The sequence below is a fragment of the Dipteris shenzhenensis genome, chromosome 1 (assembly GCF_047967505.1).
Source record: "Dipteris shenzhenensis isolate YYH24624 ecotype China chromosome 1, Dip_SZ_1.0, whole genome shotgun sequence".
Taxonomy (NCBI): domain Eukaryota; kingdom Viridiplantae; phylum Streptophyta; class Polypodiopsida; order Gleicheniales; family Dipteridaceae; genus Dipteris; species Dipteris shenzhenensis.
In genome coordinates, this window is record NC_141596.1 from 18391227 (window position 1) to 18418522 (window position 27296).

The window sequence follows — 27296 nt, forward strand, 5'->3', positions numbered from 1 at the left end:
AAAACACAATTTCCATTGTGTGGGTGAAAAGGAGATTACGAGCAGATAGATATACGAGATTTGCATGGAATAGTATTATAGTAGGTACCCGATGATGAATTTTTGTCCGCCGAGGAGTTGTTTTTTTTTTTGGAAGAAAGTGCAGGCTTTGTCATCAACGAAAAAAAGATAAAAGTGGGTCAGCGGCCAGCCCGTACAAAACCCAGGAGTTAGTTACTATTGCAAGGATTCCGCAAACCGACAGAGCGTACACGGTACAGTTAAGTGTAATAATTTAACTTCGATTGTGTAACTTTTCATATCACAATTAAGTCATAATCCACCGCCATCCTTTCCAGAATTAGCAGATACTCGCTAAATACCTTCATTTTCCGTACATCTGCACGAGGCAAAATAAACTCTAAACGTACGCAAATCACGTCACTTCACTTTGCATTTCATGAGTATCACGAAGCATAAATTAATTAAACAATAAAGCATCATGCATGTCACAGCTGATCCACTACCATCCGGTGTCTGATTCCGGTCCAGAACTGACATAGACCAACTTACACTACTCTTAGACTTAAATCCGACTAAAAAACGAAAATGGTTCTTAAACAAGCTTTCTGCTGAGGTCGTTGAACTCAAGTCTCGAATGTCGTCGTTGGAACTCAAATCTCAAATACAAGCCTCTCAAACTTATCCATCTGCTGAGGCTCTAGAGCAATGTAAAGATTAAGCCCTTCTTGAGTACCATTGGATAACAGTAACACGAACTCCACCATGGCATTCACAACCGGACCTGCGTAGATGGGTTTTCCCCACCCAAAATCCATGAGATAGAAAGGAAGCTTCCACCATGCCGACAGGAAGATGCCTCCGGGGAGATTGGGAACGCCTCCTCCATAGACTGCAGCCCAGTCCATTGATGACCTGATGTATTCATCCGTAATTGCGTTGGTGGCCTCTTGTACCTTTGCCACCGCGAATGATAAATCACTCTTTTGCAGTTCCCCAGCAGGAACTCTTGCAAAGGCGGAGAGAACAGCATTTCCTGTAATGACCCACAAATTCAACTATTCAGTTGCAAAATAAAAGACAGCAAGCCAAGATCATTGGAGTAATCGACATGAGAACCAGTAAGGAACCTGTAAATCCTTTGGGAAGGGGTGGATTTAACCGGGAACGAATGTCGACTGCAAAGAGCATTTTCGAAGGAGTCGAAGGAGCCATCTCGACTGCCTTGGTTCGTACTTGCCAGACGTGAGCCGCGATAGCATCAAACGAAGAGCATTTCTTTATAGAAGGGTCGCTCATGGCAGATTTTTTCAACCGGTTGAGCATTTCGGCGCTAAAGGGGAAAATCTTGTATATATGTCGCTGAGAAAGAGTTATACCGGCCACATCCAAATCTGCCAACTCTGCTGTCGTGAACGAGCTTTGCTGTGGTATCTCAGACATCTTGAGATACTCGGGGTGCTCAAATTTAACTTGTGGAGGATCGCGAGGTTTCAGCATGGTGCGATCAGGCTTGGGTTCAAACCGGAGTCCATCGCCGCGAGCAAGAGCGGAGAAATTGCTAACGAATTCGAGAGCACCAAATCCGTCGAACATGGCATGATTCATGGAAAAGCCAATAGTGAAACCGCCGCACTTGAATCGTGTGACCTGCGTGACACAAAACAGAGGCCGATCCATGGATCTCGAGAATTAAACATGAACAATGTAACATTTTTACTCGAGCAGAACGAACAGAACAACAGTGCATTCAAGTGAAAATGCAGATATGTTTTTGCAGCTTTGTTTTCAGAATAGAAGAGGCCGCATAATGATCTTACAAGCATCATAAGAAGAGGACTATCCGTCATCCTTTGGGCGTTCCCGGCGGCAGGCAACACTAAATTTCTGAAGGCGGGATTCGGGCGTGTAACGTCCCCAAGATCGGCTATCTTGAGGTCCGTCGTTGCTCCGGCAAACAGAGCCCCAGCCCTATTGCAGCTTATTTCGAGCCTGCCTTCAGGGCTGAGCTGCAATCTGCCTGCCATGAAGTGATATGGCACCAATATTTGTCCCAGGGTATCCTTGAGCTTAGCGACCACATCGTGAGTGGGTCTATCCGGGTTCGCAGGGTAGAAATACACAGTATCAACAACGTAAGCCACGCACTGATCAATGTAAGAGAGGAAGAGGGAGCTAGACTCGGTGGGCTCAGCGGGGAGCACAGTCTCGATCTCGCCTACTGTAACATTGAGGTTAAGCGTCGGGAAGTCGCCTTCGGAGCCCATAATTTGGCGTGGAAGGGCTTGGCTGTGTGCAAGTAGAGGCCTGTTGACCCTCTATCCGTTACTCGGAGCGTCAAGGCCTGATGAAATGTCGAGGGATAAGGGCAGTGGGAACTTGGAAGACGAAGAGAGGGGATGAGGAAGGAGGGCGACACGACAGCAAAGAGATGGGAAGTGCTGGGAATGTGCACGGTCCTCGTGAAAGAAAGTAAAGAGCCTTGAAAGAAAGTAAAAGTCGACTTGTGTGTGAATGCCAAGCTCAGTTTTCAAGTTGTGTGAGAGGGAGCGAAGCTAATCTAGGTGAATGGAGTTTAAGCTGTGAGAAAAGCTATCGAATGCAAAAGCTAAAGGAAGATCAGTAGAGCGCCAATGACTTACGAGAAAGAGCACCTGGGTTTAAAGCAGAAGAGCTTTTAAAAGCAAAGCAGAACAAAGCGAGAGAGAGATTCAATATATAGAACGTGAGGTGAAGTGACAAGAGCTGCAGACTCGAGTGGGTCTGAGAGAGAGAGCTGGAGTGAGAGCTATGAAGAAGAGGGAGAGCAGAGAGAGCGTATATTTATCGATGGATGCTGCTGAGACAGATGGAGCGCATTCTCCAAAGCTCTCCGAGGGAGACAGCAAAAGGAGGTCGTCAAAATCGGCTACTGAATGCGATGACAGAGAGCTCAGAGGGGTAGCTAAAAAGAGGAGGAAGGGAGGGTGAAGGTCAGATGGAGAGAGTGAGAAAGAAAGAGAGAAGGATTTTGCATGGGCATGCATGGATGAATTAAGAGAGTCTACGTAATAGGCCGTTGATTGCTGCAATCAAATCGGAAGGTGGTTGTTAGACGACTTATCAAAAGATAAGATCGGTCATTCAATTCTAGCGCACCAAGTCTATTCAAAGCTCCGCCCATACTTCTCCTCTCCATTTAATACTCTCAAAAAAACAGCCTCTTCCAAAACCGCCGGTCTCTTTCTGTCTCACAGAAAATCGCCATTTCCAAACCCGCCCACAGATTACAACGAATTTTTGGTCCACCTTCCACATTCTTTTGGCCCCTCTCCAGCTCATTTCCCCCCGTTGATTTTCACCCGAACACACGACCGCCCTTGCTCCTCCGACTCTCGTCACCATCGTAGCGCAACCAACGCCCACCCCTTTAATAATGCCTCTATGTGACTTCTCCCCTGCTCTTGACAAATTCGCTCACGCCTCACTCTCGCCGCTTCACCACAACCTCCCAAACGTTTTCCTTATAAACTTTCCACGCTCTGCTGATCCTTCCCTATCGCCACTCTTAAGTCCCCATCGCCACTCTTAATGCCCTCTTAGTGTCGTTATACCAAAACCGGATTGATGTATTTTGAGGTCTTTGTTGTTTTCCCAAATCTAACGAGTATCGTCTCCTTTGACATTTATAATGGCTGTGATTGTGAATTTCCAAGTGTAATCTTTTAAATAATTAATTGTTGTTCAAATTGCCACTTATGGAGATATTTTAAAAACTTGTGCACCGTCACTCACAGGCTAGGGACCCATCTTTTGAAAACCTCCCTTTTTCTCTCTTCTCTCTCTCTCTCTCTCTTTGCCACATGCAGCCCTCCTTTGCCTAGAACCTGACTCTCCTGAGTGCTAAGTGGGACATTCTCTATTAGTGCATGTTGCCACAACCCAATATTTTGTATTGGCCACAAATGAAGGTGATTGTATGATGATAAGGCTAGTCTATGGACTCATGCATTGGCTCTAGCAGAGAAATCGCACCTCTCTCTCTCTCTCTCTCTCTCTCTCTCTCTCTCTCTTTCTCCCCCCCTCTCTCTCTCTCTTCCCTCCCCTTCTCTCTCTCTCTCTATGTGTGTGTGTAAAGTGCTGGTCCCGAGAGATAGCCGAATCCCAAGTTGAAGCCTGCGGCTCGAATGCATGCCTTCGAATCCCATCTTGGATGCGTCCCGCTATGCACAAGAGGTGTCACGAACCCTTGCGACGTCGTCGTCCTGTCAAGCCGAGTCCCAAGATGGTTGGTTGCCGAGGGGTCACGAACCTTAGTGAAACATCCTCATGGCCAACTCCCTGTCTGGCCGAGGACTAGCCTATGTGACTAGGTCCTCGCAACCCGAATGTTGCAACGAGTTTTAGGTAGCTTTTGAGACTGGAGCTATCCAATCCGTAATCTCGAACACGAAGAGCTCGTCGTGCCCTACGCACCGGCATAGCATATTCTTAGTTTGGAAGAAAAATCCATCAACTTCAACATCCCTATGAGGTATTGTTCGTTCACATAGCTTAATAGTGTTTGATGATAAGTAAATATTTTTTTGAATTTGTAGATTTCAATCATTAGATTTTGCATGCAATTGGGGTTTTCATTTTTGCTTGGTTTGATACTTTTCTAAAACATGTCATGTTTGTATATTGTTTGTTGATTTCAATGTTATATTATATTAGGTGGAAAGTGTATGAAATCATGAAAGCCCCTCAGAATTTAAAAAAGGTGGGTATCCATTCTCAAATTGATGCAAAGAATGCACCATTTTTAAAGAGGAATGAATCCTCCTTTTAGCAAGTGAAAGTGATTCAGTAGCTCTTCGAAATCAAGGGAAAATACATATGAATTTGTGATTAGAAGGAAACATATATCCAATAGATCCACAAACTTGTGAGACTCCTTAATTCCATGGATTGACCAGCTTAATAAAGTGTCTATGTAAGGGTGAGAATGGTTTGTTAGGATATTATCGAAGGTTGATTGCTCATGGAGCACATAGCCTGCATAACCAATATCAATCTTTGCTTAATGAAAGAGACAAGGATTGCAATGTTGGAGGCTTGGAATCAATATTTAGTATCATCTATGCAAGCTACAAGTCTTCAAATGTCTGCATATGATGGCATAGAGAAGAAAAATCAGGAATTGCAGATAAAGGTTCAAACATTAGATGCTCAATTGGGAGAGAGTCCTATAAATTCAATTCACTTACAGATGCAAACTCTGAAGGATGAGATCAAAAAGTTAGAAAAAACATTATCATTCATGAAGGATACTCTAATGGGTCCAAGACTACGTAAGAGGAAATTGCATTCAATGGATGAAATATCCAAGAAAAGTGGTCACACTGGAAGCATCGAGTGAGAGCTTGTAGGAGTGTTTCAAAACTCATGTCTATCCATGATGAACACTCTGGTGCTATGGGTGAAGTGTTTATGAAAAAAATGTTGAAGTCTATTATACAACATCCAAAATTCAAAAGTCTAAAATTAGAGATAACATCTGAGTCAAAGAACAAAGTTGTGAAGCATTTCAATGCAACTAGTGCACAGAGAGTTTGTGATACTACAGGGATAAGTACAAGGGCATATCGGCTCATATTTAAGAGCTTAAAAACAACATGTCTTTCTATGGGAGCACAAGTTAAAGCCCAGCTTCCTAAACCGACTGATGTCAATAAGGCTAGGCATGCATTGAATTTGGGCATACTTAATTTAGTCGATGAGCCCCAACATGGATGTAGTGCACTAACTTTGAAAACAAAGGTTGGAGAGTCTAAAGAATTGTAATTGATAGTCAACAACAAATTTGTGATGGATGTTCGAAGAGTTCTGCAAGCCATGGTGAAGTTCTATGATATGCCTATGGAGGAATGCAATGGTTAACTAAAGATTATACTAAATCTTGATGAAAGTGAGGTGGTTAAAGGTCAAAAATTAGTTTGACAATAATGAATAGAATGTTGGACCTTGAAGTTGAGCTTAATGATGCAATACAGTTCAGTGTGTGTGCAATCAGAACAGGAGATTTGGTGGTTGGATGCCTTTGAGGTACAATTGAAATTTTAATTTTAATGCGGTAATGTAAAAAGAGTTAGAATATTTTGAAATAATATGTGAATTTTTTTTGTAGGTGCCGAAAAGAGTCAAATTCAATTTTGAAGTGGCTTTTTTACCAAACCGATATTCCAAGTGTGATCAAAGGTCATAATAATGGTGAGCTGCTTGAAGTTGAGGGCCATGGATCCTATTGTGTAGAATGGCATGTAGCTACTCTGCTGACCTCAAGACTATATTAAATGTATGTTTAATGTGGCACATAGAGCAAATACAAGCCATCCTTGTTCACCACTGTGCATGCAAACAAGAGTATCTGCAAAGGGTGGTAAACAGAACAAAAGCAATGGGCTTCTGAACTTGCAGAGATAGATCAAACTAAGGCATCAGATAAGGATGTTCCAGGGAAAGATCCATCATGGAGCCCAATTCTTGAAATTCCTCTTGAGAGAGTACACATTTGTGTGCTTCATGCTATTGTGAGAATAATTGAAAAGTTGGTGGATCTATACATCATTAATGCATATAACTTGAAGCCCCAACAAGAGAGTGATGCATGAATTGAGAGACTACACTCTGGGTAAGTAAAGATCATAAAAGATGAGAAAAAATATGGAAAAATAGGCAATGTTCCTTGTAGCCAAGCTTTGGTGGTGTCAAGACTTTAAAATTCCTTTCTGCAAAGAAGAAGAATGACAATCTCAAACCTACTAATAATGAGTTTGATGTATGGAGAAAGTTACACAATGCCTATTGTGAATGAGAGGGGAAGGGAAAAAATAGATTGGAAAAGGCTCGAGTGTGATTACCTCTCGATAGCTTGGTACCTTTACTACAAAAGAAAAGATTCAAAGATGATGATGCAAAGTGTTCCATCAATGCTGTGAGTGACTTTAGTCGGAATATGGAGATAGCTTGGGGAAAGAATCATTTCACATAGTACATGGTAATCTACATTGAGATGTGCATATTGAATGGTCCTATAATTACTAATTTGTTTTTCTATTTGGCAACACATTTTATATGCTCATGCACCATACATGGCATGAATTATGGAAGCATTGGATTGTGGTCCACTCAGAGCATGGAAAGATCGCATTGGCAAGCACGTTGTGCATATAATAGAGCAACCCAACATGGGGGTGATAGAACTAAGTCAAGCCTAATGGTTCAATTGGTTCAATGGTGGTGAATGCATATGGAAATAAGAGCAGCTACAACACTAGCATTCAAAGAGTCCTTAGTGTCCCATGCAGTGCAAGATATTAACGCGGAACGTCGAAGAAGAATATACAACTCATCAAATGCAAGATAGAATCATGCAAGGTGGCGTGCAACCCATCATAGACAAGGGCGCATAGGGTGGAGACAGATGAAAATGATGGTGTAGACTCTTCCAATGTGGATGCCCATGCATAAGTTTCAAAATTTCTTTGTAATTTTAGTTATATAATTTGCAATAAATCCAAGTATAACGGCCATGAATTGCACTACAAATGAGAAATTTGGAGTTAGTGGATTTTATTTATAAATATTTAGCTCAAGGTTACACCAATTTTAGTTTTTTTATTAAAAATAAATTATAGTTTTGGGCCCTATATAAAAGAATGGGCCCTCATTTTCAGGAAAAGAAATATTTGATTATATTATAATCATATGATTTGTACAATGAAGTCCCTAATGAACAAAATATTCTCCTCTAAGGAGGAAGATCTAGCCTGAATATAAAACTTCCACTGCTGAGAGGAAGGAAACGAAATTTTACATTCACTGATCTGATCAGTAGTTCTTTGATAGCAGGCTCTACCCCACTTATTGGCAGGAAAAGTTTTTTTCATCACTTGAATAGAGAAAGAAAAACTCAATGTATGACAATCAGCTTTCTCGTTCTTCTTTGATTGGAAAGAGAGAAGGAATGATCTGGGTTTACAGGTCCTAGTTGGAGTTTGGTGCAGCTTCCAATAGCTCTGATGTGCTCTTCCAGTTCCACCTATAACTGAGAAATTTGATCATTAAAATTATGGATGTCTTGATTCAACAAGTATTTAGCCTGGTCCATAGAAGATGAGAATTAGTTAGCAAGTACAAATGCATTCTTGCCATACCAACTTATGAATAACTGCTTAGCACTTAAGTACTCATCATTAAACTGAAAGGCATTTTTGGTAATCCAAATGAACCAAAGTGCATGTGCTCACCCATGTGGCATAAGGTATCTTTAGTACATCTCCCAGTAAAAGTGATTTCCAATTGATTGGTTCCCCTAGAACACCTTCCAGACTTTCCTAGCTCTGGGGCAGGTAATAAATAAGTGAAAAATATCTTCTTTTATCCCATGACAAGCTTTGCAAGTTCCATCTCCCTTACCAATACTCAAGCTCCTACAATTGGTCAAGATAGCTTTGTGTAGGATCAACACACAGGAGAGTGGACATTTTTTTTTTAATCTTTTTTTCCCAGATCAAAGAGAATCTGACATTCGATTTTCTCTCATTATCAGAGAGCTTCCTTCTAGAGTTGTGATGGACACCACCTCTTCTATGCCATCAAATGGAGTGGGTAGGGGCAAGAAGGAAGAGCTACCAACCCAACTAAATTCTCCGGTGTAGATTAATACACTGCCCCCTTTCCAAGTAGTGTCACCCTCCCACAGTTGAATTCTATTCATAACCAGTTCTTGATTTGCATTAGTTAGCGTGAATTCCCTTATGATATCCAACCAATACTTCCATTTAAAGTTGTCCTTGTCCCACAGATTCCCCCAATTGTTTAATCCTTTCTTGGATAATTGCCAGGCTCTTAGGAAATCCTCATCACATAACTGATGCTTTGTGAAAAATACCAACACTAAGATTGAATCCAAAGCCACAAATCTCCCTTTGCCATAGAAAGGACTAAGTGGCTCTTGATCTATTCAAAGCACCCCACAAAGTTTTTCAAAGTTGACTTCCCTTAGTCATACAAGGCTTAGGATTGTCAATAGCCGAGAGAAGAGGGAAATTCTTCCACTTGGGGGCCCTATAAGGCATAACAAATTTAAAATTTATGAGAAGAAGGTTGGCCTAGTCACTGTCTGGAGATGTGATAGCTTTTATAATCCAAGTGGTAGCAAGCTTGTAAGCAACCAATTGAATATTGACCACTCCCAATCCCCCTTCCTTTCTTGATCTGGTGCAAAAATACCATGTGACCTTTGAAATTCTCCTTTTTATGTCATTGCCTCTCTCAAAGGAAAGATGTGCAAATCCTCATAAACTTTTCTAAACCTATTTCAGAAGGGCACCGGCAAGAGAGGTAGAAAATGGAAAGTGGGTAGATACAATGATTTAAGACAACTCTTCTTCCATAGGGAATGTGAGGGGAGGAGCGTTAACATGGGTGGGGAAAAGGGATTAAGAGGGGAGGGAAAGAAGAGGGAGGCTATGGCACAAGGGGAGAGGGAGAGGGGAAAGAGGAGTATGTACATGGGTGGAGGAGGAATGTAGAGATGGAGACATCAAGGGAAGAGGGTCATGCTTTATTTGAAAGGAAGGATGAGGGGAAATATCAAAGTACTAGCTAGGTGGCTTCACAAGAATGAGCGTGTCCCATCAAGGAATAGCCCCCTCCTTTTATAGCCAAGAGAGAGGGTCTCTCCCAATAAATGCATCCTCCCACATGCATGGTGTGTGTGGAAGAGTCTCCCATGTGGGCTAGGCGGTTACATACTCTCAATTGTCTGCGATAATGCTTGGCCACATTTTTCCACATATATCAACTCCCATATCCCAAGTCTATGATACTCCCTTGGTCTCTTCCCAATTTTATAATACGTTCAAACATCTAGGAGGACAAGTGGAGGGTTGGCACAAGGAATCTTGCCACCTCATCCTACTTTCCCCATTATTTAACTTGCACTCTTGGACCTTTTATACCTCCCCCACATGGGCCTATCCTATATGGAGGGAATAACCCAATATAATATCCATCTCCACCTATTTTATATTACTTCTCCCATGGACTTTGGGCCATATCTCACTAAATGTAGGCATGGGACCGCCTAGGTGGAGGGGTGACACATGGAGGAGCCATGCCACCTTAACAATTGATGATATTACTTCCATGGATTATGTACAACACACCTTATGGGTCCTCTTACGTGGAAGGGTGGCACATGGTCATGCCCTACCACCTCAACCCTAGGCCCTATGCACTCCATATTTTTTTATACTATTGCCACACATATAAGCACACACTCATATTTATGCCTTTTTACTTTGGTCAAATTTATCCATAACAGTTCCCCCCCTCAGGCAAGGAATGCACAGCATTTCTATGCCTGGGACCATCACGCACAAAGAAGGGCTCGGGATAACGCTTGTTGATCACCTTCTTGCCAGATGGCTCATGTAGCTCCTGAACTTGTACAGACCCATTGCTACGTTCCTTGATGACTTTGTATGGACCGGTCCACAGTGGCAGAAACTTCTTATCGAATATACATAAATCATCTAAAAACACCTCCAAGAAATCCCCCAAATAAGGAGCAAACACCATCTGTATAAATCTTTGAAAGGTAGCAAGAGCATTGGTGAGGCCAAATGGCATTACTTTGAATGCAAATGTCCCCCAGGGTGTGGCAAATATGGTTTTCAGCACATCTTCTTCAGTAATTCTGATTTGATAAAACTGGAAGTAACCATCACAAAAAGTATACATCTCATGACCACTTACCTTCTCAAGAATGAGGTCTTGAAAGGGCAGAGGATGATAATCCCTCTTGGTGGCCGCATTGAGTTTCTTATAGTCGATGCAGACCTGCCACTTGTTGTTTTTCTTTGGGGTGACTACCACTGGTGAGACCCATTTAGTATTGTGAACCGAAACAACAAACCCAACTTCTACAAGTTTCTACAACTATGAGTGCAAAGCATCATTCTATAGGGGCCCTAATCTCCGATACTTCTGAGCACACGCTTCGCATCAGGTTTCAGCTCTATCTTGTGCTCTTTGGCAGTCACATGGCGAAGGTGGCAATAGCTAGTTGCAAAGAGGTCAGGGAAATCTTTGAACATTTCTAGGAAGTCTTTCTCACTTAGAGTGAGGTCTGGGGAAAGCATAGATTCAAGCAGTTGAGGACTAGCTGTTACCTTTTCTATAGGTGGCAGGGTCGGAGACACCCCCATCATGTAAACTTCCTCCTCTGAGAACTCCTCCCCCCTGTCTGATTCTTCCATTGTTTTAGACACCGAGGATGAGAGAGTATCACTGTCTTGCTCCTCTTCTTCTTCTGGTTCCGTGGCACCTAGTTGCACTGGGATCTTCTCCTTTGAAGCACCAAAAGACATGTGTCCTGTCTTCCAATAGCTGACTGCATCACTCTTTCTCAACCATGGTCTCCCAAGTATGGCTAGGTATTTGTTGCCTGTATCTTCAATGTCCACTACATAGAAATTGACGGTGGTGGTCAACCCATTAATAGTGATGGGCAATTCCTAAATGACTCCCAGGGTGGCTCAGTAGGAATGGGAACATCTATAAGGAATAGCCGTTAGTCTATAAAAATATGCCAAACTCATGTTTTTTATGTGGATTGTCCTCACATGCAGTCAAAAGTTGTCCTTTAAAGAGGGGCGAAGCTAAACCTACTAGGGAATCTACACTAGCCTGTCGACCTCCTAAGACCATATGGACTATCAAAGCTACCAAAGGTCAGTGTGATCCTAATCCAAACAATGCTAGAAAATCTCCCAACCCCCAAAAAATGGTTAATCCCCCTGCTACTGTAGTTGAAACAAATATTTCTTATGAAGATCTCATAGATCAAGAGATTAAGCAGTGGATTTAGGAATGGGTTATAGAAGAGGAAGATGTCAAACCAAGTTGGTCTCAAGCATTTGAGAAAGTAATAAACTAGAAAGATACCATCATGAGTGAGAGTGAAGCTGATGACTCTAAAGAGGAACTCGCCCACCCTAGTTGAGACATGTTAAAAGGATTTAACCTTGAAGGGCAAAGATCATGCTACTATCCTTTTAAAAAAAAGATGATCTCAAGTGAAGTGGGGGGGAGGGGGAGGGGGAGGTGGAGATGGAGGGGGAGGGGGGAGGGGGAGGTGGAGATGGAGGGGGGAGGGGGAGGGGGAGAGGGGGATGGAGGGGGAGGGGGGGAGGGGGAGGTGGAGATGGAGGGGGGAGGGGGAGGGGATGGTGGAGATGGAGGGGTAGGGGGGAGGGGGAGGTGGAGGTGGAGATGGAGGGGGGAGGGGGTGGTAGAAATGAAGAGGGAAGGGGGAGGGGCTAGAGCTTCCCCTCCAAAAGCCTTGCCCCCAAGGCTAAAAGGGGGGGGGGGGGGGATGGTAAGTAAGCCAATATCCTTTTTCACACTCAATGTGTGTGGACTTTGTGATCCTCAAGAACTTTCAAGCTAGCTCAAAGAAAATGCATTTTCTCCCACTTTTTTAGCTTTGCAAGAAGTTAAAGTTAGATATGATTACTAGAACAAATACTAATGACAGTTGATAAGAAAAGGGTATGGTTCTAAGAAGGGTAGAGCTGGCACTGCTTTGGGTGTACTATCTCATTACAAGGAAGGCATTCTTGATAGTCAAACAGATAGGTGGGTTTCAGTTGGGTTTCAGTTAGATGAAAATTTTAATTTTTTTCTCTCACAGCAGCTTCAATCTGTGCCCCTACTAGAACACAATTAAGAAAAAATACTCGGAAATCACGTTTTAATACTATTTAGCATGGGGAACTAGTAGAGGATAGATGGTTTAAAAAGGATCCCTAAGGTCCACTCTTGGGGGGATCTCAAAGAGAACTCACAATTGGTTGACTCTACACCATGTATTTTTACTTGGTGCAATAGATAGGTGGGAGAATATAGGAGGGAAACAAGATTAGACATAATTTATATTTCTCAGGGTCTCTTAGACCAGGCCATTTCTCACGTGTACTACAATGGCCTCCTTAACACTTTTTGATCACAAACCAATTCTATCTATCTTTGATTTTAGCTCAGGGAAAAGAATCCCTTTCTAGTTCAAAGCAAACCCTCAACCCTCTAAGTTATAGGTAGTGCAAGAGATATCATCACAGCACAACTACATGCTTTTTGTTTTGATACTTTTGCTTCAGAGGCTTGGTTTTTGGGTTTCCAACACTTAGAAAATACTTAATAATGCTAGAAAAATGGGGCAATTAATTATGCCACAGGATGATGGATAAACTGAGAGATGAACCAAAAATTTTGGAACAAAAAGCTAGGCAACAAGACACTCAAGCTCATATTTTGCTTTGGGGGGGGAAAATGAAAGAGATAAGATAACAAGAGAAAATCAAAATTAGGGAAGCTAAAATCCATTTTAGAGAGTGGTGGGTAGACAAGATTCATAGACCAACTAGAGAAAATTTTAAGCTTATCAAAAAGAAAAGACTCGAGGAGGAAATTCCTTTCCTAAAAAAAGGGCATTTGGCATAGTAGCTAAATCTAATTAAAAGAACATCAAATTCATTCTTCATCATTTTTAGGGATTGCTCAACGCAACAATGAAACAAATCAATCAGAATAAAACAAACATCAACAGAAATAAACTCCGCCACATCCTACTATAAACCTACCTCACAACCAATAGCATTCCTTGAAAGCTTAATAGATTCCACAACTTTGATAGCAACCAATATAGGACCAGAACCACAAGACTTTTGCACACCACCAAAATCCTCCTAAATTAAAATCCCAAACAAACCACACACCACAAAAAATCTCAACAAAAATACATACTTGAACAAGAAAACCTGAAGAACCTTCCCCCTTCTATTGGTCGAACTAACAACTCCATCCACCTTCAAAGCATAGTCACGCACAATTTCTTTCAACACCTCTAGATATTAAAAAATATTACCAGCTTCTTCATAAGGATTCCACAAGATTTCAAAAGTTGTTTGTAGCACTTGCAAATCAAAAGTCCTATCATATCTTTGAAATGTGTCTACACTCTTATGCTCAGTGATAAGGATCACAACCTCAACATTAACATTACAGAGCATCATACTACTCATAGAAGTACTTCGTAAACTGCTATTAGATATTTTGGAAGTCCCTAAACCACAGCTCTACATCATATTCGAGACAATCGCAACAAGAGTTTTCCTCCATACCCGATTCCTATTATACCATACCTACATGCAATAGAAAACACTAGTAAAATAAACAAAAACCAGCAAATCACGTGCAAAACCAAAATTTTTGACAAACAACTAACATACCAATCCCTGAGGACATGAAATAGACTGAAGAAAGACAAATTTTAAGTCCTCATCACTGCAATCTTCACAAATCAAAGGCATGTGCTTCTCCAGCTGGCAATATGTCATCACAACATCACCTTCATGAACCTTCATCGCTACAGGACAAAAATCTTCATGCTTGTAATGCAACAAATCCACCTTGTAATTCTTAAAAGACCCTCATTATACCTACAAACAAAGATAGCCATCAGAAACACACAAAAAAAACAAAAAATCCACCAAATGCAATACATGCAAAGTAGGAAATTTACTCAACATACTCTCCAATAAAATCACGACCAAGCAAAAATCATGCCATGAAAGCTTATACAATTATGAACCTCCATGGATGCAAAAATGACTAACATAGTAATAAGCAAAGCATCTCTAAAGTCCAAGAGTGGACATAAGACTAAAGTTGACATCCTTCATTATACAACATTCTTGCTCCAATCCAATCACATTGGACTTCGAACTCGAATGATTAGCAACAAGCTTCACAAATCAGGCCATCACAGCCACAAGCGCTTTTTGGCTTCCACAAAATATAGGATTGATAGAACTATTGAAGGGAACCTCATCCACACCTAAAGCTGCTACATGCACCTCATGCTCCTTTCGAATGACCCGACCGAAACACCTATACATATTCATCAATGATTCTAAAGGATACACCTATACATATTCATCAATGATTCTAAAGGAAGGTCCTGTTCAACTTGATCAATTGTTTAAAAAAACACCTGAAGCAAGTTGTTCGGCTCTCAAAGGTCAATCTTCTCAATAGGAACTGTGCAATCCATTTCCCTTGACCTCCTCTAGTCATTAAATCTATGCCTCGCCCACTGATCCTTCAATAGAATAATATTTTCACCTCCCTTATTAACTTCATCAACAACATCAGGATGTAGCTTTTTGAAGCATCCTTAATTGGATGAATGTTCATGAAGATAGTTTTGCTTTAATACAAAAATGAACTGGACTCGGGGATTTTCAAAAAGTGTGTGGCAATAATATAATAAAATATGGACTGCATAGGGCCCAGGGTTGAGGTGGCAGGGCATGACCATGTGCCACCCTTCCACATAAGAGGACCCATACGGTGTGTTGTACATAATCCATGGAAGTAATATTATAAAATGTTAAGGTGGCATGGCTCCTCCATGTGCCACCCCTCCACCTAGGTGGCGGTCCCATGCTTGCATTTAGTGAGATATGGCCCAAAGTCCATGATAGAAGTAATATAAAATAGGTGGAGATGGATATTATATTGGGTTATTCTCTCCATATAGGATAGGCCCATGTGGGGGAGGTATAGAAGGTCCAAGAGTGCAAGTTAAATAATGGGGAAAGTAGGATGAGGTGGCAAGATTCCTTGTGCCAACCCTCCACTTGTTCTCCTAGATATTTAAACATATTATAAAATTGGGAAGAGACCAAGGGAGTATCATAGACTTGGGATATGGGAGTTGATATATGTGGAAAAATGTGGCCAAGAATTATCGCACACAATTGAGAGTGAGTAACTGCCTAGCCCACATGGGAGACTCTTCCACACACACCATGCATGTGGGAGGATGCATTTATTGGGAGAGACCCTCTCTCTTGGCTATAAAAGGAGGGGGCTATTCCTTGATAGGACACACTCATTCTTGTAAAGCCACCTAGCTAGTACTTTGATATTTCCCCTCATCCTTCCTTTCAAATAAAGCATGACCCTCTTCCCTTGATGTCCCCATCTCTACATTCCTCCTCCACCCATGTACATACTCCTCTTTCCCCTCTCCCTCTCCCCTTGTGCCATAGTCTCCCTCTTCTTTCCCTCCCCTCTTAATCCCTTTTCCCCACCCATGTTAACGCTCCTCTCCTCACATTCCCTATTCCTCTATGGCCCTCAAGCATTGCCATACCTATCCTCAAGCCTCTTGTCTTGATTTCTTTTCCGGCTAATAGAAATGGTGTGGTTGCTGGGATCGAAATCTCCATGGCTAGTGGTGTAAAATTTGTTACTCCTACGACTGGGTGCAGCTCTATGAACTCTTCCATGTGCAGTTATCTACTTTTGCACCTCCAAACTATGTGCCTTCCTTGTCTCTACGACTACAAAACCTCCCTGCTTCTACACTTCCAATCTGCCTGCTTTCTGCTCACAGTTCCTACGTGTATTCTAGCTGGTGAATCTTCTGCTCATACCGGTCACATCTGTAGAATTGTAACATCCGTGCTCCCTCTGAGTTCTTGTGCCCGCATTCGAGCATCTACTGTGTACATCGCATGCATCACGAATAGATCGTGACGATTTTCTGGGCTCCTGTATCTTCTAGTCACGGACAGTTTTCTCCGCTTCTACAAAACTATAACAGATCCTACCCCCCCCCTCTCTTCTCTTCTTCTTCTTCTCCTTCTCTGGGCTCCTGCGTCTTCTAGTCACGGACAGTTTTCTGGGCTTCTGCAAAACTGTAACAGATCCTGCATCCCCCCCTCTCTTCTCTTCTTCTTCTCCTTCTCTTCTCCTTCTCCTCTCCTCTCCTCTCTTTTTATTAAAGAGTGGGATTTGAACCCAAGACCTCCCCATTCACAAAAGGGAGACTTATCATTGGGCCAGCAGATAAGAAAATGTACTGGTATCGCTTATATATTGAAATCCCATGAACTATAACTCTCTAACCGTGGGGAGTTTTCACATGCTGTAAAAAGCAAAAGTACTTGACTTCAAGGATTTGGTGCTTGGTCCTCCGCTCATTACGGCTACCAATTGGCGAGATGTCTTTCTTGATATTCATGTTGACCTTCAACAGTTGATTGTCTAGTGCATTGCTCAAGGAGACGATGGGTGGGATGATACACCATGGATGATTCAAGGTAAAGAACTAGTGATATGCTGGGAGGACTTTGATTTCAATTCTACTCATTGTGCGGTGATCGAGCTACTTGCTGCTTCAGAGGTAACTAAAAGGGTGTCCTTGTTCGAAGGGTGGGATGCTCCCCAAGCTTGGGGGGAGATTTGGCTCATCTGCTTATTAATTCCTATGGATAAGCTCGTCTTGAATGATTTCTTCTTGACCTCTCTACAAAGGTTTTTAGGGATCGCGGCTATGGTTGGTGATGTTTCGACCAAGGAATCCCTTTGTACCTAATCAACCCTTTGCACCACATTTTGAGCTTCATGTTGTAATTCTTTTTTATCGAAAGATAAACTATCAACAAAGGATAGTAAGTTTGTTTCATGCTGGATGTCTTGCTCAAGTATTGAATTCTCCCCACCCTCTTCTTCTACCTATTTTAGACTATCGAGAAACCTGGGATGTCTAAATTTTAGTCTTGGTGTAATGACATCTTGGATCCTTCAATTTGATGGAGCATACAAACCTTCGACCAAAGTTGCTAGTGTGGGTGCAAAGCTCACATCACCCGGGGGTGAGGTGTATTGTTATAGCAAGTCTACACTTGCAAGTACTTGCAACCAAGCTGAGTACTCGGCACTCATTTTTGGGCTACAAAAGGCACAAGAACATCACATTAAGCAACTTGAGGAGGTGCGAGGAGATTCTCAACTCATGTGTGAACAAGCTAGTGTAAGGTGGAAGGTGCGGAGCGAAGGCTTGGTTCCACAACATCAACAAGCATTGGAACTATGCCAACAAATTGAAGAGGTAAAAATTCAGCATATCCCTCGAGCTCAAAATACAATTGCTAATTTCTTGGCACATGAAGCTTGTACTTCAATCACACATGACCCAAGTGGAAGCACCATCCCAACAAAGCCACAAGCCACGAAGGAGGGTGATCATTTGTAAGGAATGCAAAGATTATGGTCATCATGAAACTAAGTGTTGGGCATATTTGATACGAGTTTACTGACTTCGAAAGATCATCAGAAAGGTCCTCAAGGACATTGCTCAAAAGAAGGATGCCAGACCGCACACCCCTTGAAGAAATAGCATGGTGATTACAAGAATTGGAAGAAGCTGAAGGTGATGTGCAAGAGCTCCAACTGTTGACATTTGTCATGGCATTCTTGTTTGCCTTGATGAACAACCTCATGCAACGCCGTGTTTCTAACCCTCGCTTGTAAAGATGGATGTGATATCATGAGGGTTGGTCCTTTTAAGATTGTCTATGAGCTATTCTATGCTGAAGATTCTTCTCGTGTAGTATTTCACAATACACCAGTCACACCCTACCTTGCCTATGTGTGCTTTGTGGAGGTATCTTCACCTGATTTTCAGTTCAAACTACCTCTTTCCATTGTTTGCCAATAGATAAGCCTCATTTCGACTCTCTCTTTTCCATTTTTCAAGCATGGTTGACATTCCTGTGTTCTGTGGATGGGTTGAAGAAAATCCAAATGAGTATCTGTGGCCTTCAAGCACCAGTGTGTTTCTCTCAACTTTCTTACTGAAGATAGATGGCTGTTGGTTCTTCCCACATTTCTAGAGGGTTTGGCTCAAGTGTGGTATGAGAAGCAGGCCGACGATGTTCGCCAAAGCTGGCCAAGGTTAACAGCAGTGATGATTGAGTTTTTCGGCAAAGAAGAGGAGCCAAAGAATGTATACCTGCAAGTGGCAAACTTGAAGCAGTCAGAAGGTGCGACGGCACGTCGATATGTGGATCGAGCGGTCGTGCTCCTAGACTGTTTAATTGCCACACAGAAGGACAATACCGGATTTTGAGCTGGAATGACTCAGCATGTGCTGGGCTACCTTGTAGCAGGAGCAAGTGATGAATTCTACCTCAAGCTTAAATGGGAGAATCTAGAAACTATGGTACTAGCACATGAGATTGTTCAAAAGTTTGATAAAGTTCAGTCCTGACCCCACTTCAAAGAAGACAACTGTCCCTCCGCAACCCCCTCAATTCTTGCAACAACAACCTGGGGGGTCTAACTTAGGGGCATATCCACACCCCTCATCAGGGATGTATCCACCGCCTCCACCTCAAATGTATGGTCCTCCCTTAGATGCTTACCCTCAATAAGGAGTATATCCTCAACCTCTACATGGAAGATTTCCCCAGCCTCGCCCACGAGCCCCCCTCCTTCCTACTCCCCCGGCCCCTCTTTCTAAATAACCCGGGGTCAGTGACCTAGCCAAGGCCCTGAATGATCTTCAACTTGAGATGGTGGGCATCAAAAATCAATCCAATCACCCTCCAAGAGAACGTGCCAATGTTGTGTGCTACGAGTGCCACTAGAAGGGTCATTATCGCACGGAATGTCCCAATATTCCAACGGTGAATCTTCTAAGTGAATCAAGCACGAAGGATTCTGACGTAGAGATCCTTGACCTGGGGAAAAGAAGTCGTACCACCTCAGACCCCTCTCTAAACTGTGGACCGTCGGGCCGCCCTAGGAAGAAGGTGTCCTTCTTAGAGCCCTCAGATGCTGAGATGGCAGACCCATCAATAGAGAAGACTAAAAGATCTCACAAGAGTAAGTGGTCGCCCTTAGATTTTCCCATCAGCTCGGGGCAAGAGGACTATTCAATCGTTCAGGACCTTGCTCATCGGTCTTTGAGCATACCGCTCCCTCAACTGATAGCATTAAGCCCTAAGGTAAGATGTGAGCTATAGCAAGGGCTCTCAACAAGGAGGAGCAAGAAAAAGGGAAAGGTACGAGAGGTCTCTTCTATCTCTAAAGAAATCGATCGGCACCCACATATAGTACATGTCATCATAGATAATTGCCATGTCAAAAGTGTGTGTGTTGATGGGGGAGCTCCATGTAATATCATGGTGCCCCGAATCATGAAGAAATTGAATTTGAAATGTACAAGGCGTTCCTCCACTCAAATCAAGGTAGCTCCTTTAAGCGCTTGTAATACCCCCTTGCAAGAGGCTCGACCATCTTTTGATGAGCTTCCAAATACGATTTTGTCTCTATTTTTCTGGCTCAAAAAAATTTGCATCCGTCATCTTCTCTCATGATTCCATCACTTTCTCCATGGCCCCCACTATACTTTTGAGTAGACAAAGGTGGGAAGTTGCTAGAGGAAAGCAATCCCTTGGACCAGTCAATCTTAGGGAAATGGAGTCTTCCCACTCCATTCTCTTCATGCAACATATATGGAGGAGGCTGGCATGACTGCAAGTCACACTAGATGATCTTGTCTCTAGTGACACTTCACCACTAGTCTCACTATTGCCATGTTTAGCAAAGGATAACTTTGAGGTAGGGGGAGAATGCACACCATCCGAGTTGATCTCCATAGTCTCCCTCTCCCACTGCAATTTGAGAATTCATATTTGTTACGTCTTCTGAGAAAAGGAGAAACCTTCAAAGGGATTGTGGGCACAAGGTATCCATTTTATGATGAGAAACTACTTATATTAGGCCATTCTATAATAAGGCTATTTCTTTTATGAAACTCAAGCGTGGCCACCTTGAATTCTACTAGGGAAGCTTTGTCTAGGTTAGGTGTGCTTGCCAATGAAAGAAAGATGGTAGGATGGAGTTTGCAAGAATGGCAAAGACACCCTCGTATTGATGAAGAAGAAAGATGAGAGAAGGTAAGATGGAGATACTAGCAATTGTGAAAGACCAACTTATTGTGAAGTAAGGCATGGCAAAGTCATCGTGGAATATCTTGAGCAAACGATAGTCTACAAAGTCGGAGTAGTAGAGCTGGCCTTCCAAAAGAAGAATCTATCTTCATTACTATTCCAAAAGGACAACCTAGAACTAGCCCTCCAAATGGATAACCTATCTTCATTACTATTTTGCTACTCTCTATACCATTAAGGTCAAGATGTACATTGAAATGGAGAATGAAGTTTATTGCAACCCAAAAAAATCATTAATTTGGCACCAATGCAATTACATAGGAACTTGGTATCACATATACTAAGAATGAAGACCGGTATAAAATGAATGTCGAGCAGAGTAAAGAATTCAAGAGCTCACCAACGAGCAAAGATGTCAACAGAGACAAGAATAGTGGATGAGAAAACTCAGATTAGCTTGTCATTGATGAAAAATTGTAAACCAAGCAATAGAATGAGAAATTTGAGTTGTTCAAAACTAAATATGACACTGGGGATAGAAAAGAGAGAGGAACTAAAGAAGTGTGAAGTCCATCTGTGAAGGGAAATTGAACATATCATGGCATAAATCATGGAGAAATAATACCCGATCTTTCATGAAGAAAAAGGAGTGATCCAAGTTCAATAGGGTAAGAGAAACCTATGAGGATGGAAAATCCACTAAGGATTCCACCAACAACTCCACCAATGGACCCTCAAACAATGGAAAAATTGGATGAAAATTTGTGTTTCCATTTATAGAGCTTCTTGCAAATGGTGGTTATATTGCAACACAATACAAAGGGGAAATGCTTGATGTATTTTCCCATGATGTTCTTAAACAAAGCTATTGAATTGTTTGACTAGGATCTGAACCACCACTTCAACATATGGGATGAGTTTGAGGGTACAAGAGCCTCAAAGGCATTCTAAAAAAAACTAGTGTGGGCTCAGGATTTCTTAGTGCGGAACAATTCTTAGCTTTCTTTCCCTCATCCTTTAAAGTACTCGAACTAGAAGAGGAATGACCCTTGCTCTCGTTCATAGTCCACTTGGTTTTATCTACAAGTGGAGGAGGTTAAGGGTCTTTTGATGGTTCATCATTCTTGCCCTTTCTATGAGGACAAACTCTAACAATGTGGGTAGTCAAACTATAGAGGAAGCAAGAATTAGAGATATTTTTGTAAACCAAAGGCTATTCCTTGTAGATTTCCTCATTTCTAGTCATTATCAATAGAGTGTCAAAATATTCCTTGACCACATCCATCTAGATAGATACATCTTTCTCTACCCCTATAACTTTACCCAAGTTATCGCACAACTTGGCAGCTTAGTAGTGTAGAGAGAATGGGAAATTAGGGAGTTCCACCCACACAGGAATTTTAGTGGACCTAGATCTATCAAGGAAAATTTTGGAGTCCACATTTCAAGGTATAAGGGATGGTTTCCCTAAGTCCACAAATCTTGGTGTAAGGCTCGATATGCCCTTATACTTCATTTCCTCATTTTCGACCATGCATTGTATGTAACTTCAAAAAATTATGTGTAGTATACTATATCATATCTTTATGTGTCATATAGCCATGAAACTTTGCCAAATTTTTAAATGGGTAAGACCCTTATAATCACAGAGTTTTATAAGGATTAAACATCCCTTGTATAGTGGGATGTACACAGTTTCTCATTTTCAACTATGCATGATATGTAACTACCAAAAAATTATGCATATTTATGCTTTATCTATGTGTTCAATGGTTATGAAGTTTGCAAAGACCTTCAAATGAATATTTCCTTATACCCGCAAAGTTTCATAAGGATGGGATATCACTTGTATGATAGGATGGACATGCACATTTACGACCATGCATGGTGCATTATTGTCAAAATATTGCGCATCGGTACACTTATCCCATATTTTTATGTGTCTCATGGTCATGAAACTTTGCAAAGTTATTCAATTGAAATAATCCCTTATACTCACAAAGTTTCATTGGGACATGCACATTTCTCATTTTCAATCTTGCATAGTGCATAACTGCCAAAAAGATTGAGATTCATATGCTCACATACCATATCTCTATGTGTTTGAGAGTGATGAAACTTTGAAAAGACATTAAAATAAAATATTCTATTATATTCACAAAGTTTCATAAGCATTCTCATTCTTTATTGTGCATGTTACACAACTAAAAAAACTGGTGCGTTAGTAAATCATATCTCTTTATGTCTAATGGTTAAGAACTATGAAAAACCTTACTAAATTTTTTTAAATAAGAATAGGACATGACTTGTATGGAGGTACAAGTACATTTCCTAAATTTTATACCATGCATGGTACATAACTTTCAAAAAAGTGTGCATCAGTATGCATATACCAGATCTCTATGTGCTCAATGGTCTTCTCATTTTTGGCCATGCATGTTGTATACTTGCAAAAAAAATTTGCATGGGTATGATTATACCATTCCTCAATGTCTCCAATGGCCATGAAACTTTGCAAAAACATTTAAATAAAATAGGAAATTATAGTCACAAATTTCCATAAGATTGGTAATTTCTTGTATGGGGGGGAGACATGCATATTTTCTCATCTTCGACCATGCATGGTGCATAATTATCAAAAAATTATGCATAAGTATGCTTAAACACCATACTTTCATGTGCCCCATGATCATCAAAATTTGCACAAATTCTAAAATGTGATAGTTCCTTAGAATTTCAAAATTTACAAGGATAGAATAGTACTTATATAGTGGGACATGCACATTTTGTCATTCTTGACCATGCATGGTGCATAATTGCCAAGAAATTGTGCATCGATATGATTATATCATAACTCTATTTATCCGATAGTCATGGAATTTTAGAAATACCTTCAAACAAAATAGCACCTTATACTTGCAACATTCCATAAGCATTGAACATGACTTGTATGGTGGGACATGCACATCTCCTCATTTTCGATCATGCATGATACATAACTGCAAAAATAGTGCATCCATATGCTTATGCCATAAACCTATGTATTTGATGGTCATGAAGCTTTGCAATGAACTTTAAAATGGTAAGTCACTTATCTTCACAAAGTCTCACCAGAATGATTCATCTTTTGCGTGATGCAACATATATGTTTTCTCATTTTTGACCATACATGGCACACTAATGGCAAAAATTTGTGCATCAGTATGCTTATATTATACCTCTATGTATTGGATGATGATGAAATTTTGCAAAGCCCTTGAACTAAAACATTTCCTTATACTCAAAAATTTCATAAGGATCAGACATATGGGACATGCATATGTTTTAAATTTCGACCATGCATGGTGCATAATTGTCAAATAAATTACACCGATATTTATATCATACTTGTATGTATCTTATGGTCATGAAACTTTGAATAGTATCTTATATTTGTAAATTTTTATGAGCATCGAACATAACTTGTATGGTGGGACATGCACATTTCCTCACTTTTGACCATGGATTGCATATAATTGCCAAATAATTAAGGATTGATATGCTTATACTATACCTATATATTTTTATAAGAAAACAATACAGCGTCTGTGCTCAACAAATAACAGGATCTCATATGCAAGAGAGAAAAGCAGATAGTATGGAGAATAAAAAATTTGATTACTGTAAAACTGATACAATAGATGGCACTGCCTCCCAGCCGTGTGCTCCTATGTGAGAAGCTTCGATGGCATGCTAGAAACAGTAGAGGATGGAGGCTGGATGCTAAGGAATCACGGTTGCTGTAGCCAGTGATGATCGGACTAGAGGTCGGTCCCGAAATAGGCCACCGACCACACGATAGAACGGTGGTGCAGAATAGAGCAACTATCCTACAATCTTTGTTCGGCCCAGAGCCATCCAGGATCATCTGGGGCTCCAAATGGGCCTCGCAACTCGAGAGTGGCTTGCCTCGGGAAATGCTCCATCTACCCTCAGTGCGGTCAGTCATGGGATGCCTTCCCACACTTGCATGTAGCCTAGTTGGTAGTGTGCCAACTCTATCTGAAGCCGTCCAGCCATGAGGCCACACATGGCCCCCATCTGGTCTCCAAAATAGGACCTACCGAATAACCGAGCTACTCAAATGCCTTCTCCTCATATGGGGGGCTTATAAGTAGAGTTAGCTGGTTCCTGCGTAGTTATATGAGAGTGGAGCATTGATATCCAACACCCCCCCTCAATGTCCACCTGCAAGTGAACTTAGTTTTTTGACCCAATGCCAAGTCGATGAAGATGCCTCTCCAGCAAGTCTCTTCCAAGAGCCTTCGTGAAGATGTTCCCAGCATTCTCTGTAGTCGGATAGTACACCAAGTCGACTTCTCCATCCATGATGAGCTCGCGTACAAAGTGATATTGAATCTCAATGTGTTTTGTGTGAGCATGGAACACAGGGTTCTTTGCGATTGCCATGCAACTCTGATTGTCACATGATAACTGCGTAGGCTTGTTTTGCACTACACCCATGTCCCCTAAAATCCTCCTCAACCACACTGCCTCACAAGAAGCAAAACATGCTAATTTGTACTCAGCCTCGGTAGAAGAAAGAGCAACTGTGGGTTGCTTCTTGCTAACCCATGAACATCTCCAGATCCAAGTGAGAAATAGTAACCTATCACTGATCCCCTGCTGTCCACGTCTCCTACCCAATCTGACTCACAGAATCCGATCAAGATGTTGCCCTTGGTATACGTGATGCCATAATCAAGTGTGCCTTTGATGTATTTCAGCACCCGCATCCCTGCCCTCCACCAATGGTTCTCCTAGGGCATATTGGAAAACCTGCTTAGTACACTAGTCACACAACTGATGTTCGGCAGTGTGTTGCACAAGTAAATCAAACTGCCCACAAGCCTTCTGCAAATCACTTCATCCACCAGTGGAGATGAATTTTCGTCTAAGAGCTTCATGTCAACACTTAGCTATGCCAAATGCCTTTAGTATCTCTCCAGCATACTTCAGCTATGAAATGAAGATCTTTTTTGGCTCTTGCCAAACTTCAATCCCCAACTAGAAATGCATCAGTCTGAGGTCTACTATTGTTTCAAACTCTCTTCCTAGCAACTGCTTTGTTTGTGAGATCTTTTCTTCATGGTTCCTTGTTATGACAAGGTGGTCCACATAAAGGACCATGATCATACACCTGCCTCCTTCTCTGTAGATATACAAATTTGAAGAGATGGGCTCCTCATGAACCCGTTTTGCAGAAAGTAGGCATCAATCCACTGGTACCATGCTCGTGGGGCCTATTTTGGCCCGTAAAGTGCCTTTTTTAGTTTACAGACTTTACCTTATGAACCGGGGATCACAAAACCTAGTGGTTGTTCCACGTGTACCTCCTCCTTGAGATCTCCATTCAAAAAGGTGGATTTCACATCCATCTGAAACACGGGCCAACTTTCCTATGCTGCTAAATCCAAAACACAGCGAATTGTGGTTAGTCGAGCTGTGGGAACAAAAGTATCTTGATAATTAGAACCATGTACCTGTGCAAATCCTTTTGCCATGAGCCGAGCCTTGTACTTATCCAATGTGCCGTCGGACTTGTACTTGGTCCTGTACACCCACTTGGTGCCGATGACCTTGCATTTTGGTGGTTGATCCACAAGGTCCCAAGTGTTGTTCTTCATTATGGAGCCATACTTTGACTACATAGCCTCCATCCACCTATCATCACCCTGTGCCTCTTCAAGACACTTGGGTTCTTTAGCATGGATCACCTCTGTCATCAAAGCGTAGTTGACCAAGTGTTCTCGCACCCTTCTTTGCTCCTCTATAATCTCTTGGACCGGCAGTGTTTGGATGGTTCCTCCTCAATGGTTGGAGGTTCTCTGCCATCCAAAAGCTACTTTACCCACTTCGGGAATGGCCGTTGTCGTTGTGGTTCTGCAGGCTCTTCTTTCTCTTCTTTATCTTGAATCCTCCCAAGCACCATTAGGAGAGTACAGTCTACTATTGGTGGTTGTACTAGATGGATATCCTGGTCCTGGTTGTCTAGGAAGGAAGCATCCTCCTTTGATTGATGCGGTTGTTCTAAGACCACATCGCATCTTACTATTACCTTCTTGGTAACAGGATTATATAGATGGTGACCCTTCACCTCTTCACTGTAGCCTAAGAAAATACACTTTCGATACTTCGGTTCCCATTTGGTCCTGTTAGCATCAGGGACATGCACAAAATAGTCACATTAAAAAACTTTGAAATGTGCAGCTGAAGGTTTCTTACCAGAAAAGGCATGCAGTGGAGTCATGCCATTCACAGCCTTCGTGTAGCTACAATTCAAAATGTAAACTGCCGTGTTACATGCTTCAGCCCAGAAAGACTTTGGCAAAATTTTCCCTTTCATCATACTCCTGCCCATTTTGCAGATGACATGCATCTTGCGCTCTACTACTCCATTTTGCTGTGGTGTAT

The 27296-nt window shown here is 41.7% G+C and overlaps 1 protein-coding gene across 1 annotated transcript; it reads right to left on the reverse strand.

Moving 5' to 3' along the window:
* Positions 1-415: 415 nt before the first annotated feature.
* LOC147905489 (omega-hydroxypalmitate O-feruloyl transferase-like) lies at positions 416-3079 on the reverse strand. Its single transcript, XM_087380201.1, has 3 exons — positions 1821-3079; positions 1131-1650; positions 416-1036 (listed from the first exon to the last, which is right to left on the reverse strand). The coding sequence occupies exons 1-3, from the start codon at positions 2265-2267 to the stop codon at positions 654-656; spliced, it is 1350 nt and encodes a 449-aa protein (XP_087236327.1). The 5' UTR covers positions 2268-3079; the 3' UTR covers positions 416-653.
* Positions 3080-27296: the final 24217 nt, after the last annotated feature.